General features: G+C 46.1%; 2 protein-coding genes across 4 annotated transcripts; one reads left to right on the top strand and one right to left on the bottom strand.

The window, feature by feature from the left end:
* The first annotated feature begins 32 nt into the window (after window positions 1-32).
* LOC142892963 (very-long-chain enoyl-CoA reductase-like) lies at window positions 33-8203 on the top strand. 2 transcript variants are annotated; one of them, XM_076033135.1, is made up of 12 exons: window positions 33-1515; window positions 1725-1959; window positions 2693-2744; window positions 2843-2887; window positions 2992-3095; window positions 4333-4448; window positions 4958-5063; window positions 5228-5300; window positions 5391-5434; window positions 6029-6086; window positions 6198-6286; window positions 7046-8203. In XM_076033135.1, exons 2-12 carry the CDS (start codon window positions 1792-1794, stop codon window positions 7217-7219), a joined length of 1029 nt encoding a protein of 342 aa, XP_075889250.1. In that variant the 5' UTR covers window positions 33-1515; window positions 1725-1791; the 3' UTR covers window positions 7220-8203. The 2 variants fall into 2 exon arrangements, 1 of the variants encoding a protein (XP_075889250.1); XR_012927626.1 differs by lacking the exon at window positions 7046-8203 and having other exon boundaries at window positions 33-1959; window positions 5391-5944; window positions 6198-6278.
* On the bottom strand, window positions 8195-16786 carry samd1a (sterile alpha motif domain containing 1a). Of its 2 annotated transcripts, XM_076033132.1 has the most exons (7): window positions 15914-16783; window positions 12515-12848; window positions 11924-12066; window positions 11765-11825; window positions 10322-10406; window positions 10001-10112; window positions 8195-9495 (listed from the first exon to the last, which is right to left on the bottom strand). In XM_076033132.1, the coding sequence occupies exons 1-7, from the start codon at window positions 16277-16279 to the stop codon at window positions 9349-9351; spliced, it is 1248 nt and encodes a 415-aa protein (XP_075889247.1). In that variant the 5' UTR covers window positions 16280-16783; the 3' UTR covers window positions 8195-9348. The 2 variants fall into 2 exon arrangements, with proteins under 2 accessions (XP_075889247.1, XP_075889248.1); XM_076033133.1 differs by lacking the exons at window positions 8195-9495; window positions 10001-10112; window positions 10322-10406 and adding an exon at window positions 10803-11207 and having other exon boundaries at window positions 15914-16786.
* Window positions 16787-17041: the final 255 nt, after the last annotated feature.

The following is a 17041-nucleotide window of genomic DNA, read 5'->3' as shown; positions in this document are numbered from 1 at the left end:
TGTGTAATCAGCAAAGAGGCAGGAGGAATGACTTCCAACAACTTCCGGTTTGGTTTCGGCTGCCCCGGGCAAGCCAGGAAGTGACGTTAGTGCCTTTCGTTGAGAAATTAATACATACATGAAATGACACATACATGGAATTCTTCTTCTTCTTCTTCTTCTTCTTCTTCAAATAAGAATATTTACGCTTCCAGTCAAATTTGGACAAAGCCTATGAATTGAATGCCTTTTTTTTTTTTTTTTCTCTCTCATTTTCATGACTATTGACATTGCAGTTTCTCACTGAAGACATCAAAACTACGTATGAACACACATGGAATTATGTAGGAAACAATAAAAGTGCAAAATAGCTCAAACATGTTTTATTTTTAATTTCTTCAAAATAGCCACCTTTCATAAAAAAGCGTATTTGGAGTTATTTAAAGTGTTTTTCGTTGCTGCACAATTGTGTGTGTGTGCGTGCTTGCGTTCGTGTGTGTGCTTGCAGATTTGCGTTGGGTTGCAGTCCAGAGTCTGGATTTAGTATCGCAGTTAAAAACAGAAATCTTCCCAAATCAAATTCAGAAAAGAAGTGTTGTCCCTTCATCCTATGTTGGTTTGGTTCCAAGCAGCAGTTGTGGTTGCATGCCGTGTCCGTCTGTCCCCCACCCTCCCCATTTCCTGTCTGCCTGTTCACCTGTCACTATCCAGTAAAGGCAAACATGGCTCAGTCACAGCACTTTAAGAATCCCTGAAATCCAGTCTCACTCTGCAGTATATTGAAACTTAGATTTATGACATGGGATCAAATGTAGGTATCTGTAGGTATATTAAACGAGACAGCTTCAGCAAAGTTAGCCTAAGTGCAGATATTTTTATGACACAGGTCAAAGTGATCTCGGAATGCAAACAGTGATACCACTGCTGCCCTGGACGGCTTCAGCTGGTTAAAAATAAACTCCAGTATACAGTTCTGCAGTTGGTTGTGAGTGCGTGTGTATGATGACGTGCTGACCTAGTACAACCAATGGCATCTTGGATTTTCCCAGTCAGCGCTTTTTCAGTGGGCGTTTTTCACCGTCCACTGCAAGCCAAATGATGTGTGGCGGAGACAGTGTTTTTCTTAAGCACGCAGAACTGAAAATAAACCTACACGTCTCTATTTTGGAGGTCAGAAAGAGCAAATAGTGCCGTCAACACAGGTGGTCGGGGGGGTTTGTTTTGGCACGCGCAGGTCAATCGTCCCATTAATCAAGGTTTCGGACGGGAGCTGTCACAGTGTATGTAACCAGACCTGGAGCGGACCAGAAGAGATGTGTCTTACAGGTCTAATGAGAGCACAATGGCATTTGTCACTGGGTAAAGGCTGTGTGTGGCTGCCCAAGGTTACCAAGCTGGTACAGAGCAAATCGGGCGACTTATATTTAGCCATGCAAATGGCGCACAGTGGATTATGTCTTGGGCCTCTCGGGTTTCGTCTTCACTGCGTTTTGTTGCGGGAAGGGGTTTGTATATCGTGAAGTGGTCGCCGTCCAGGTGAGAAGCGGGTTCACTTTTCACGCCTGATCCCTTTTCATTTTCCATTTGTTTTTTTGCCTGCCTGCTTGGTTTTTCTCCTTATGTTATCCGCAAGGGGAGTTTGAGATCTCCTTCTTTTCCGTCGTTGCCGTGTAAGAAGTTATTTTGAGATTCTTAAAGCACATCCAAGACGGAGAGTAAGTGAAGAAGAATTTTGCTTCTGACAGCAGCCGGCGACAGCTGACATCAGAGATTATTTCACCAGGCTACTAAGGTTTTGCATCTGCCGGTATTATGGATGTACTCGCCTTGGAGGCCAAGAATGTTAATGCAGCTGAACCTGACAAGAAAGCTTCCTCGAGGCCAAAGCCTAAACCCCCGAAAAAGGCGAAGAGGATTGTTTACTTTGAGGTTGAGATTGTGGACTTGAAGACGAAAGAAAAACTACTGCTGCTGGACAAGGTAAGCGTGTCGAGCAGAAAGTTTCACTCTCAGCATTTATATTAACCTCAATCAACTTTAAAACTTAATAAATTGAATTCATAACACTACTTGATTCCGTAAGAGAGAGAGATTGCCTTGCTTGAAACACCATAACTTTACAGTAAGTTTCAACACGAGATCTCAGCCTTGCAACTTTCGCGCTTCTCATTCATCTTCTCTCAACCTGCCACAAACATGGGCCGTGAGAACAAGTGGCAATGAAGTCACAGGAAACATATTTGCGTCAGCTGGAGAATTGCAGGGTCACCGCTGCGAGCAGTCGTGCAATTTTACAGATAATCATCCGCCTCACCGACGGTCCGGCTGAAGGCGTCTATTGTCAGTTACGTGTCTATTAAGTGTCGGTTGCTGCTAGGGGGTGACAATTTCCCCTTCATCTGCCAGGAATTTGATCTTTCAGATGGGATGCATGCTTACGGCGCACGCTGGGCTAGCGGTCTCACACACGCACGCACGCACACAGGATTAGCACCTTGAATAATTATGGTATTCAATTTATAATTTGACCTTTTAAACCTACAAAACTAGTAGTATTTAGTCAGATGACCTTGGCTAGTAACCCATTTGGAGCTGGTGTTTAACTTTCTAGTAACTGATGCTGATATGCAACCAGCCAAGCCAACTGGTGTCAGTATTACTGAGATGCCCATTTGTATCTTAATCTTCCGTCATGGTTTATATTCAATTGCAGGTGGAGCCAACGGCCACTATTTTGGATATCAAAGCCCTTTTTCACAAGTCACGTAAGTTCAATTCGATCCAATTTTGGCAAAAATAAAAAAAATAAAAAAATAAATTGAAACATTTCCTTTGACATCAATGGCACCGTCCGTATCCACAGATCCAAAGTGGTATCCAGCCAGACAGTCCCTGCGTTTGGATCCAAGTATGTCTGCTTTATTTTTTCTTCTTCCTTCCCTATGAATTCTACATTACAGCAACATCCTGCTGTCTGCTCTCATTGTGGTTACCGCCTGTCCCATTTCGTAGAATCAAAGAGTCTCAGGGACGAGGAAGTTCTGCAGACGCTCCCCGTGGGAACCACCGCTAGCTTTTACTTCAGTGACCTGGGACCGCAGCTCACATGGGGAACCGTGAGTCCACATAACTGCACTATGTGTTTCATCTTATCTTTTTTTTTTTTTTTTTTTTTAATCTTTTCTTATTGTTGTTATATTTTACTGTTGATGGCGTTGTTGCTATTGGCACACAAACATTGACACTGTTCTGTCTCGTGTATTCTATTGCTGCTGTGACAACATGAAGTTGTGTCCCATTCTATTCTATTCTATTCTATTTATACTGAGAAAAATATATTGAGGCAAACATTGTTTTGGGTTGCTTTTTGTTGCTTCCCCAGTTAATGATGTGTAGTGCACGCTTCACATCACTGCTTTCAATACTTTATCTGTATCCAGCTTTAATAAGAGTTGGTGGAATTCATAACAAATTATAAATACTGGCCAGATTCTATTTTGCATTGAACTACTGTCTCACTGAAAGTATTTATTTTTTTTTTACATTTTTGATTGGATTCTTGTCCTACATCACTTTTGGAAAGAATTGAATTTTCTCGGCTTCCTTGACTGAGAAAAAGCAAAATCTCAGCGTTAAATATCAGCGTGCGGTGACTCATGGAGGTGGTCTCTTCCCTCACTTTCCTCACCCACTTGTCCTCTGTCCCATGACATTTAATCACACGGACCCATTTCCCCTCGGAGGCGTTTATCCCCCAGGATCTCACTTGCGCCCCCTCTCCTCTCTCAGCCGTGTGCTCTCTCTCTCTCCCTGCCCCCATCTGTCCTCACCAGCCCTCACCCGCTCCTCCCTCCCTCGGCCCTCTCAGCCCTGAGCCTCGTGTCGCTGCAGGTGGGGCAGAGACCACCAGTAGGCAGCGGTCAGCCTCGCTGAGCCCAGGCTCTGCCACACGTGCTGATTCAGGCTTGCATTTCACCAGCGGCCGCCTCTGCTTCGTTTGATCATCGTATCATTCGGATGAACTCGGCGTTAGAGGCTGTCCGGTTTGATCCCAGATTATCTGTTGACACTGTTTACATTACATCGCTGTGATTAGGGAAGAGAGGTGGGTTGACTGTTAGTCTGACATTATACCTCATTTCAAGTCTTTGTTTTTCAGCTGAGACTCCAGCGAAGCAGCCTTGCATGATAAATGATTTAAAAGAGTTCACCAAGAAGTTAAACGCATGTATAAGAAAGCGAATACAAATGAGTCTTTCATTATACAAGACCTTTAGGGTTGACAAATTGGTAAAAGGTCAGTGGAAATCCCACTTCTATTCAATTATTTTCTAACTCTTCTGCCCTCCTCAGGTTTTCCTGGCAGAGTGCGCCGGCCCGCTGATCATCTACTTAATGTTCTACTTCCGCCTTCCCTTCATCTATGCGCCAAAATATGACTTCACCACCAGCAAGCACTGGATTGTGCAGTGAGTGTCCGTTCGCTCGCCGGCATTTTGTTCTTGTTACTCTGCTGCAAAACTTTGGGGGAGGGGGGGGGGGGGTCCGCATAGACGAGTCCGCCATTGTGGCAAACACCTTGTGCAGTATGACAACCAGAGGTGGCAAAAGTATTTTTGTATACTTGAGTGTAAAAAATATTCTCTAGTAAGAGTGGAAGTGGCGATTGAAAATACAGGTTCATTTTGCAACAAATAAAAAGTTGTGACAGAAAAACCTGGACTGCACCGACCAGAGGTCTTGCAGGAGCATCAGGTTCATTTTCAACAGCTTTGCTACTCTCATTACTTTTCAACTGCAGCACAACCAAACTCATCCATTATTGGATGTTTATACTTTTAATAACAATAATCAATGTTATTTTTTTATTTTTTTATTTATCTCTGTACTGAAAACGTACTGAACAGTGACCCCAAGGTTGAGGTGCTCTGAAATAATCTCCCTCTAAAATGTGATCCACTGCTGTGTGTTGTTGCAGCTTGGCCGGCATGTGTCACTCCTTCCACTACATCAAGAGGATTCTGGAGACCATGTTTGTCCATCGCATCTCCCACGGGACCATGCCCCTCAGGAACATATTCAAGGTGAGCTGTTTTTTTTTTGTTTTTTTCACGCCAGTGACCTCTGAGTGGGACGTTTACGAGTTCTGCGGTACCATTTTGTATTCATAGTCAGAAATTTAGAGCTAATCTGTGTGGCAGCAGCACTGTCCTGGACGCTCTCACTTATTATAGTCCCTCCTTCTAAGAACTGCGGCTATTACTGGTGCTCTGCGGCGTGGATGGCGTACTACATTAACCACCCCCTCTACACCACGCCGAGTAAGTGATGACTGCTGCAATTCTCTTTAATCACGAGTCAGTGTTGGCTCTCGCGCTCACGTCCATTAACTCTTGCCATGTGTTTGACAGTGTACGGGGAGCAGCAGGTGAAAGCCGGACTTTACATCTTCCTGGTGAGCTCGACATCTGTTCCACTTGTTATTTATTCCGACTCATTAAACACCCGAGAACCCTTGAAAGGGATTTCGACGATCCGCTGGCCACTTTGTGAGTTTGTCATTCACGCAGCACGTTCGTGCCTTTGCGCAGCATCGACATTTTTCCGCAGTTTCACGTAGGACTTTAATTCAACACCGGCCTCTTGTAGCCGTGCGCTCCATTCTGCTGGTGCGGTGCCCTTTAAGTGTCCTAAAGACATGGCCGTGTTCTCAGCCAGACTATCCTCCGTAGCCTTTCAATAAAGGCGCCAGTCAGTACAGTAAGCTTCTGGAACTTACCGCACATATACAGGCGAGAATTCACACGAACGCAGTCTCTGGGTTCGGAGGTTTACATCACACCGGCAGAATGGCCTCCTGAGGCTTCCATTGTATTGGCACAGTGTGGAATTCTTTCCCCCTGTGAAACTCAAGAACAGTTATAGGGGATTAGTAAATGTCACAAGAAGTTCCACTGACATTGTGGTGAGTCGAAAAACGGGTCGAATTTCACTTTTGGACGCGTTGTCCTCGCAAAAAGCTCATCTTTACTTTGCTTTATTCTCACAGTTCTGTCAAGTCGGGAACTTTTCTATCCACATTGCCCTTCGCAACCTCAAGCTGTCAGGTCAGTTTAATCTAACGTGCAATGTTTTCTTCAATTCCCATCGTCACTACGACAGCAGCCAATTGGGTAAAAGAGTGAGACGTTGCTTTCATGTTTACTGCCTCATCTCAGGGTCAAAGGCCAAGAAGATTCCCTACCCGACCAAAAACCCCTTCACGTGGATTTTTTGGCTGGTCTCATGTCCAAATTACACATATGAGGTAAGCAGATATGAGTCGTGTCTGTTTCTGTCAAACAGCACTAACATCCAGGAATTAACTTTTATTAAATCAAAATTGTCACTATTGAGCTAGGATTCAGAGTGAATTTTACTGCAATGGAAGATTTTTTAAACTTGTGGAATTCATTTCCTCAAATAATCTTTTATACATTGAATAAATAAAGACATAACGTTAGATATAAACGTAAAATGTACTCAGGCTTAAATATACAGGGTGTCCCAAAAAAAATTTTGACGTCATTTTAAAAGCAATTATCTTGAAAACACCTAAGTCTAGCTTAATGAAATTGAACAGTTTATGTGTTGAACATGACAGGTTTGTTTGACATGACAGGTTTGGACCGATTTCAAAAGGGTTCAATACGGGCACTGCCTGTGACAAGGCACACTGGGTCAACCAGGTGTGCCGCGTCACAACTGGGTGACTGTGTGCCAGCATATTCCAAGACGCAAAATGACTTCTCTTTGGCTCAACCTGAAAACAGAACAAAAATTAAACATTAAATATAAAATCTTGATCTGTTTCTATGCACTCAACAAGAATTGCCAAAGTTATTGGCCTGCGAAATGATGTCAACATTTTTGGGAGACCCTATTAGACACTAGCTCTTTTAAAATGTGCATCCTTGGCACGCTGCTGCCATCTGCTGGCAACTTCCTTCACTTGTGCCATAAACATCAACGCCTTACGTGTGTGTGTGTTTGTGTGTGTGTACACGTGCAAACGTCTTGCTCACAGCTGGGCTCCTGGATCGGCTTCACAGTGATGACCCAGTGTGTGCCCGTGGCTTTCTTCACCCTCGTGGCCTTCGTCCAGATGACTGTGTGGGCCAAAGGCAAACACCGCAGCTACTTAAAGGAGTTCAGAGATTATCCGACCCTGCGCTCCTCTATACTCCCCTTCATCCTGTAGAGCCTGGCAGAGGAAAAACAACAGTTGCGCCACACGTCCTCCTTCTCTTCACTGGGCCGCCTCCTCTTTGTTGGCGGAGCCTCTCCATCAGCTGGATGACAGAGAGCGTGCGCCCAAGTTAAATGGCACAGATGGGAGTTTGCCCGTACGGGTTGGCTCCCACATCTTCTGACATGCCGTTCCGGAACATGGAATTACAGGGGTGTGCGTTTCAAGAGGAATTCAATGCCAAAGTCTTAATTTACTTCTTTTGTGTGAGCAAGGAGGATGAGGATTACGGTACTTTGGTTGCCTGTTACGTGTTTTATGAGTGGTATCATTTCTATTGAGGACTGATCAGAGACGTTTCCAGCAGAGTTGTGAGACACAAAGCCTGATCTTTTGTGTCCTTTGGTGTAAGCGTAAGTCTTTGAGTACGTCAGAAACTCCACGCTAATCTGTGTTCTAATCTCCCGGCTGATGGGAAATCTTGCTGTCCAAACATGAATAAAGTGGAAATAAGAGCATATAAAAACAGAAACACACAGCAGTAAGCATGCACGCGGGAATAAACACATCTTTCATAAATACACTTTACACTTACACATCAGATAAACACTTTAAAGGGGATGGAGTAATAGCCGAAAGAATATCTAAGTCCTGAACACATACACGGGGCTTATCAGAAATGTTGCATCCCAAAATTTCTAATACTTTTGCCACAGGAGAGTTGTGCAAACTGACTAAACTCTCCCTCCCATCATGGTTTTGTATTGTTTATTATCTGCAGTTCCATTTTCATGCGATACCATTTGTTGCTTGGATGGAACGAGAAGAGGCTTTAAACGTCTTTTGATTTTCTAAACAAAAGATATTCAAACTATTACGTTTGCGTGTTCAGTGTTAAGTAGGTTGTTTTTTTTTAGGCATTCTCTTGAATGTCAACGTTTAGCTTGGCAAGATATGGATTAAGATGTAAAATAAAAACAAATCAAAAAGCATGAATCACAAGGTTTATTTGTGACTCTGGAAGAAACATCCGTTTGTTACATAAAGGGGTTTTGGGGGACACTGGACTTGACTACGTTATGGAATGTTAGGATACGAGAAACTTGGATCAAAACACAAAGAAACAATGGATAAATCATAAACGTGTGAAAACAAATATTGCATTTGATCATTGAACATATCTGCTCTTTTTAAGCAGGCACTGAGCAGCATTATGAAATTTAAAACAGTTTTAAACAATTAATATTACAGTAACATATTCCCAAGATTATTACTCTGTATTGCTTACATATAAAAGCAAAAATCCATTAGGCTGCATTTCACCCAGCCACACCTATAATTGTTCCCCCTAACAAAATGCAGCTGAATTAAGTTGGACCACAGTCATATGTAAATAAAGTAGACAAAGGAGGAGTAGGAAACAGAACACAACATACCGACTTACCAGCAGTAAAACACCAAAATAGTTCAATCCTAAGGTTACAGAGATGCTGAAGACCTACTCAGACGTCAGAAGTCACTGCAGGATAAAATTGGGAGTCGGACTGGCGACACTGGATACGTGACAATCCATCTCCTCCAACGAATGAGTCTGACTAGAGTGTTAAATGTTCACCAATGAGATTTACACTTTCCGGACAAACAGAGGAACGATATACAGGGACAAATATGTCAGAGCCAACGATGAGCAACAGCTTCCAGGGGAGGAAGAGTGACAATTCCTCCGCCGAGCCGTCTCATTACTGCGGCTACATCGGCCTGTTGCAGGTGGTCCGAGAGGAGCGAGACATCCCTTTGCTGGTCGAACCATCCGTCTCCTCCTCGTGCAGAATGGTCAGTGTCCATCCACTTCAAAGTATACTCCAAACGATGGCCGCCTATTCCCTTTGCAACGGAAACAATCAGCAATGTGGGGTGGAGGGCGAAAACCATTTCAGAACCAAAAGGCCATGACGAGAGGTAGGATGACTTGTCTTTCAGTTTCTGGTCATTCTCACAGTGAAAGTTGAACCCACCACAGTGTTCCGACCCACTCACCCCCAACATAAAGTGGACATGGAGCGGGTGGTTGTCGGGTCTTATGTGGAAGAGGACATTTGCATGCACTTTCTGCTCAAGGCGGAATGATCTGTCGAGTGACTTCAGAGGTCTTCGCACTCCAGGAAGTGGGTCCTCTGCAGCACCTTCACGTGGCGCTCGTAGATTTTGAGCGCGGGGCCGAGTCGGATGGACAGACCGGTCAACACGTCGCTGCGCTGCATCAGGAGGAGGGACTTGCCATCAATTTCCTGATGCGTGGAAGAAGAAAATACATCATTTAGAAGATTTTTGATTTTGATTTTTTTTTTTTTTTTTAGGTTTAATGGCTAAAGGAAGTAATTAAACTACTCCCGACTTCCAGTTTAAATTGCTGTTGAAGTTTTAGCTCCAAATGATCAAAGAAGATTAATTCAAGTCATTACGGCTGACAGGCCAAATGCAGATGCTAACAAACACGGTGCAAAATTCAGATGAAACATTCGTGAACCAAAGGAAGGGCGAAAAAACGAAGTCAAACCAACCCTAGCTAATCAAATTATACCGCTTTGGTCATGTGACAATGATGCAGGAATTGGTGTGACTCACTGAGAACTGACGACTCTGCTTTGGGGAGTGTGTGAATTCACCAAATAGCAACGCAACTCTTAAATGCATATGAATAAAGAGATTAATTCTACTAATTTGATGTTTAATTGGCGTTGGTGCATTCTTTGAGTAGCGCCCTCTGTGGAGGAGGAGTGTGGTTGCACTGACCTGTGTTTTAAAAGCCACAGCTTGCTCTGGAAAGCCTGCAGCTGAGAAGTAACTGGCCACATCTGCTACACTCCACTGCAACAAGTTCTGGCTCATCTCCTTCTTCACAGCGCTGGAAAGAAACGTCGGGCACGAGATGAGCATCAGGTTTCAATCAAGACTTTAGATCTCCTATGTGACTAATTAATAATACAAAAACAAATGGTTTTGTGTGACTCAGATAATAGAATGAAGAGACATGAGTTAGAACGAGGAGAACGTTTTCAATGAAGGCTGATGTCTTTCATTTTAAATTGTGATAGTGTGAATACGGATACTCACATGTCTTCACCACTGTTGCCATTAAGAAGAGTCTCTTCAGTGCTTATGACCGAGGAAATATTCACCTCATTGTTTTTGTTTGTGCCTGTAACAGAAGCCAAAGTAAAAAAAATATATATATAATAGTACATTATACAAAGGTTGCCACCGTGGGGACACAGTCCAAAACCTATCCCTTTCATCTTATCTTACAATTTGCATTTAATTTTTCCTGTAATAACTCTCTGATGACCACCGAAACATAACACAGTGTTGATATCGCAGCTTTTCCGTTTGAAGAGTCGCTTTGACTAAAAGTAGCATTTTGGTTTTCTTTGAAAAAGGAAACACAAGAGGTAAAATTAAAAAAAAAAAAAGATAAGATCTCATGACATCGCCTTCAGCGTTTGCCCTCACATTTTCTACAAAATTCCATCTAATTCATTTAAAAGCCTGAATAGAAAATGGCATGCGGTAAAATTGTCTGATTGATAAAAAGTGATGACGAATGACTCAATTTCTGCACTGGCAGTTTTGTGGTTATCTGACCAGCCAACTTTTTCATGTTCACTGCATATTATCAACAAAGTGGGATGTCAACGCGACGGCTGCTGGAAGTTGTGCTTTTTTGGTCTTTCGGGGCAGCTTGCCCCATCATACTTGTTTGCAGCTCAGTAAAGTGTGTACAGAGAGGAGCTCATACTACAGTGTCAGTGATCAGCACACTTGAGGCTTGGTGACCGTGCACGATGACAGACGAGATACTGAATGTTTGTTGTTTTGCTTTACGCCTCATCTTGGCCCAGCACAAGCGCTGTGAAACGGCAATGCAGTGTTTGTGAGTTAGCTGCTCTTTGTCTTGCGAGTTCAGCTTCTCTAATGTTGACAGCCTCAACCAGTTTTCTCACTATAAAATATAAAATGGCGCTGGTTTGACGAAGAGCGTACATACATAAAGCACAGGTGGGAGCAATTCCTGTACGGCTTTTAACGGCCATCTGCACCTGTTGGTTTATTGCAGTTACATACAGGTTTCCTTGATGACTACTTTCAAAATTAAACTGTCATTTTTCCTAAAACAACAGGAAGAATTTAACAGCGCAAAGGCTGGCAGACGCCCAAAAAGCCACTGCTCCTAACAGTGTGGTATTGCAGAATGTGTTTTGGAAATGGCTTTTACACAGTCAAGTGAGCACCATCTGGATGGAGGGTAACAGGACAAGTCTGTGAAGCGTTCAAAAAATCTTTAGCAAGCCTCAAGGCAAGCAGTGATCTAAATGTCCTAAAGCAACAGGATGCAAAACCTGTCAGAATATAGTGATGGACTGGAAGACTCAACGTAACTCAAAATCTAATCATTTGGGGCTTGGATTTAGAACTATCCAGTTTCTATCTGCAACAAGATGCAGATTCGCCAGCTGCTCTAAAAAAAAACAAACAAACATGAAAACCTTTGTTACTCACAGTTGTCAGGTGTGAGAGAGATTGTCTGAGGCCTTCCATCGGACACATTCTTGGACTCGTCCTATTGGCCAAACAGAATCAAACATCAAACATACAAAAAAAAAATGGTGGAATAGCAGGAAGTGTTGAATGATACAAAAAGGTCTTGAGATAAATTACCAGTCCCGCTGCATAATCTGGCACCAACTGGTCAGCCGATAGGCCATCGTCTTCTGTCTTGCTGCTTTCGTCGTCCATCTTGACGGTGTTCTTTGGACCACTGGGGCTCAAGATTACACACGGGGGTGTTGGCTTGGGGGCTACTGCAAATCCAGATTTAGGTTTGAACACATTAGACTTCTATACAATCGCTACTTTGTTGATTTGTATTTTTAAAACAAGACAGTGATGTTTTTTTTTTTTAATACTTTATAATAACAGTCGCCTGCCCAGCATCCTTATATGTAAACTTGCGAGAACACTTTGGTTACTGGTCTGTAACCAAATGCGCAGGCATAGAACAAATGCATGGACACTGATTACATCCAGTCTTGTACAACAAGGCCAACTGGGTGCACTGTGTCAATGAATACTAAAAATACTACACGGTGTCACTTTAATACTGCAGAGTAAAAGGTACTGGAGCAATACCTATACCCTAACTGAGACGCCTCTATCATTAAGTGCTTATCAACAAGAACCCCCCCCCCCCCCGTCTCTCTTTCATATCCAGTGATGAAGCACGGAACAAATAAAGCATGCAAATAATACCTTTGTCTTTGTGCATTCCGGGGTTCTGGCGCTCGGCTGGGCAGACAGTCGAGTGATAGGCCCAGTCATTGTTTGAGAGGGCCCGAGGGCTGGATGGGGGCAAGGAGCTGGGCCTCTCACTAGCCTTCTGTACTGAGGCACAGTCCAAACTTGAGCCAGGGCCGGGCGTGGGCCGGCTGCCAGTGGGGGAGCAGGGCGCAGAGATGGCGTGCGCGGGGGCGCAACTTAAGGCGGCTTCCTCCAGCGTGCGGCCAGGAGACGGTCCGTCCCTGCTCTCCTCGGCCCCCTCCTCGTCCGCATTACTGTCCGTGTCCATCGCCATGGATGTGTCCGCCTGCAAACAGGTACAAAGAGGTACCAGATAGACTTTTCATTCGACTGCAGCAGTGTCAGATCATAAAAAATAATAACTACGATGCAGAAATGACACTTTTATTGTGCGTTTGAGTGAATTGGGACATTAATCTCTCCACCGTAGCCAACAAAAAAACCCAAAAACGATTAACATTCGTATTAATATTATTATTTTTGAACTTTATATATACTTTTGTATATTATATTAAGCTATTAAAGAGATTTTTTTTATTTTTTTATTTTTCCCCCACTGTCGCTTTCTGGAATCACTAATCGTAGGCTGAGCGCGTCACATGAAAACAAGCTCGTGCAGATGTCGCAATTTGACCGCTGTGGTGGTAAATTATTGCCTCGGAGAGGCTGCGAGGAGGCTGCGTCCCTCTGCGCGGTGCAGCGCAGCGCAGCGCGGCGCTCACCCTGCCTGCACACCGGCGACGGCTCCTCCGTCCGTCCGTCCGCCCGCCCGCCCGCAGACGTGTTTTCACTTGAACGCGATGCAATTTCATCGTGGAACTAGTTTTTTCTTTTCTTTTCTTTTTCAGCATACGCACTCATTCCTCAAGACGAGAAGGGGGAGGGGGGAGCGGAGGGTAGTAGAGGGGGTCGGTGGGGGTTAGTTGATGGCGCGCAGACCGAGCGAATTTTTATTTATTTATTTATTTATTTATTTCTCTACCTTGAGTGCGACTGCGTGTCCAAGACGGAGCGTTTCGAGCACAAGGGCGCACTGAAGCCCGCCCCGCTCCGCTCCTGAGAGCAGCGAAGAGCCGCTTGCATGGAATTCACCCACCGCGCCGCATTTCACACAAGTTGGACACGATCGCGAAAAAAACACCGCGCCGCCCTCGACGCCTATGAAAATGTAGCACGATTTTTATGATCGCTTCGCACACGCACACAAAAGACTGTATGTCTGGTACGCCCCGGTCTGCAAAGGCCTTCTTGATTGATAATTCTACCACAAGGGAGGACAAAAAAAAAAAAAAAAAAAAAGAGGGGGGTTGGGGGGGGGGCGTTTTGTGTTTTTCACAAATTTCCTCCCAAAGTGAGCATGGAGTTTTTTTGGGGAGGGGGTGAGGGGGAGCCGTGCAAGACCTCGCCTTTGTGTCTGTCACGGAGCGCTTCCCCCCCGGACCGGGCCGGGCCGAGCCGAGCCGAGCCGAACCCAAGAAGAAGAAGAAGAAAAAGAAAAAGAGGAGCCGCTGAGCTTCAACTCGGCGTGAGAACGCACGCAGCAGCACCAGTCGCCTCGATCGCCAATCTACTTTGACTTTGCAATGGGGTCAGCGGTGTACAGTAGAGAGAAAGAGAGACGAGCGAGCGGAGAAAAAGCAACGCAAATGAGTCCGTTACCGGGCGCAACAGAAAAACACGTCTAATGAAACGCCTGCCTTTGTGTTGACCTGTTTTATTCGTGCAAAAAGCTGGCCGACACGCACAAAAGAAGTGCAATCTGCGGCGTGATCTGATGCGTTGGTGGGCTTTTTTTTTTTTTTTTTTCGCGACGCGCACGCCGTTTGGAGAACAACGTCAATTTGATCTCGGCTTAACCCAAATCGGATAGCATCCGCCATCTAGTGCCGGAGCGAACAGTTTGCCGTCGCTCTGTGATAGTTGAGGTCGCACCGTGCACGGCGTCTGCATATTTCATTACTTTGCGGTGCTGCGACTGCTTTTAAGATGGTGTCAAGCCAACAGTCGCCGGATAAAGAACTAAAGCCCTTTTTCCCCCTCCCCTGTGCGGGACGAAGGAGGCCATAACCGCCGACACGGAGCATGAGACGTGACCGAGCTTCGCCGCGTGTCCGACAATGGATGCATGGGGGGTTGGGGGGGGTGGGGGTTGACTTCATACAATGCGTCCGCAATTGTTAACCGCTGAAAGAGCGGGCGTGATTTTCCTTCAACGACTGGTGCGAACGCGTTCATGTTCACGGTGTTGCCATCCCACTTGGTGTTCAGCTCACTCCACAAAACAATGATGATCGAATCACCAAGTCACACGGAAGGGCTGGAATTTCGTCATGGGCGGACAAAACACAAGTGTGAAGCGAAAGGCTTGGTGACATCTGGCTCTGAACGTCTGATAAATAATTTAATAAATCAAAATCAAAACGAGCCCGAGAATGTCCCAACGTCCCCCGGCCGTCAGGCTCTTTACATCCGCGGTGTTCGAGACTTTTTTCCTTCACCCCCCCACTCCCACATTTGCCAAGTTGCTCAGAAATGCAACCGAGGCGCGTCCGGGCTCCCACTACCAAAATACAAGCACATACACAAGCGACGTCACAGCGGCGCTCTTATTTTGAAAGTGGAATCGTTCCACTTCTGACGTGGCTTTGGCTAGCTTCTCACTAGCTTTAGCGGAGTCCCCCTTGCCTCCCTCCCTCGCTCCCCCACCGCTCCACTCCCCTTCGCGCAACGCTGAGTTTGGGGCTCGGAAAAGCGCTTTCTGCCGCTGCCCATGGTGGCTCGGCCGGTTGGTTGCGAAGAGGGACGGGACGGTGCAACTTTCACCCCCTTGGTCCGCTCTACCAAACGAGCCGAACCGGCCGGTTTCAAGCGTCCGTCAGTCCGTCGACCGGCGCGGCGCTCCGGCGGTGAAATTTGCCACGCTCCGACTGCACGCGCACCTTCTGTTTTTTTCTCTCTCCCCCTCCCCCTCCCCCTCCTTCTCCACCTCGGCAGCGCTCGTGCGAGGTCCAACCGACGCTCCCCGTCTGCGGCAGTTTTTTTTTTTTTTTTTTTTTTTTGGGTGCACTTGCAAATCACTCCCCCCCTCCACTAACCAACCACTCCCCGCACACCAACAAAAAGACGGGTGGTTTGTTTTTCAACAACAACAACAACAACAACAACTACGACACAATAAAAAATCACTCTTTGCGCCATGTGTTGTTGTCTTTTATTACCCCACGCAACAGACAATTGCGGGAAGATGTGGATGTGACAATGAGACGTTCAGGCTCCGCTGGACGAGCCCGCCGCTCCCCTCACACCACCCCAGCAGCGAACACCCCTCCAACCCCCCCGCGGCGGCGTTACCTCCAGGTCCTCCTCGTCCTGGTCCACGGGACCGAAGGCGCTGTCCCCGTTGCTCAAGTCGGAATGACTGGCTTCTTCCACCGCGCTCCGTCTGGCGGCCGCCGCTAACAGCGTTCCCTCGTCCTTTTTCCTGCTCCGCCGCTGAACCTTGGCGGCGTTCCGGTACGAGATGGAGCCCTTGTAGTTAACTTTGAGCACGGTTTGCTCCTGGATCAGCTTCTCCAGCTCCGCGCAGGTTCGGTCGGGCTCGGACCCGTGTCGCCTCCGGACCATTCGGCAAATCCTCTCCAAGTCCGGCCGAGCTTTTCTCGACCGCAGCGAGTCGATAGTGTCCAATATCCACTCGCGGTACTTGGGCTCGGACATTTTCTCTCTCTTTTCTTCCTCGCCGGCTCGGTTGCTTGGCTCCTCTTCGCTCCTACCTTCGGTGCGTCAACCTTGTGCGGTAACACGCTCGCTGTTTTTTTCGTGAGCCGCGGTCCGAGCCCGACTAGAAGCGGAAACCTCGCCGTACGCCTCCTGCGTTTGCGTGTGCGCTTAAGGTGGACCGAGCGAGTTAGGGCCCAAAAGTTTCACTCTCGCGGGGTTTTTTGTTTTAAGGTGGAATGCTGCGAGTCCTGGTGGGAGAGAGCGAGAGCGCGGGGGCCCGGGCGCGCGCGACACTTGAGAGCGGTTTGCTGCTCCCTATTGAAAAATTGCAAGTAATTGACGAGGTTTAACTTTACAATTGCCAATTAAAAATTTCCAACCGATGCGCTTTTTCGTCGCCAAGCTCGATTTGTGCGACGTTCAATGTCAAACCATGTGTTTGAACGGGGCAAACTAATGAGAAGATTCCCTTCCGAGCAGCACGCTCGGCGCAGTCGCCGACCGGCCGTTTTGACATCAAAGCAGCCTTTGTAAACTGCGCATGGGCGCGTGTGCCTTTGAGCTGGCCGTGTTACGTGCAGGTGCAGTACCCAAGTGTAACAGCAGGCGGCGGCAGAAGCCTCCCCTTTCGCCTTGAAGCAGGGGAAGAGGACTCCGAGCCAAGGGGGGAAAAAACGTAGCAGCCTTTTCAAAAAAATGGGAAAAGCAGTTCTTTAACAAAATGTAACCCTTGACCTAGATTCTTCAGTATTATAACAA

This window comes from Nelusetta ayraudi, unplaced genomic scaffold, assembly GCF_046127955.1.
Source record: "Nelusetta ayraudi isolate G7.1 ecotype Tasmania unplaced genomic scaffold, CSIRO-AGI_Nayr_v1 ptg000040l, whole genome shotgun sequence".
Classification (NCBI taxonomy): Eukaryota; Metazoa; Chordata; class Actinopteri; order Tetraodontiformes; family Monacanthidae; genus Nelusetta; species Nelusetta ayraudi.
This window is presented reverse-complemented; position numbering and strand designations above follow the sequence as displayed.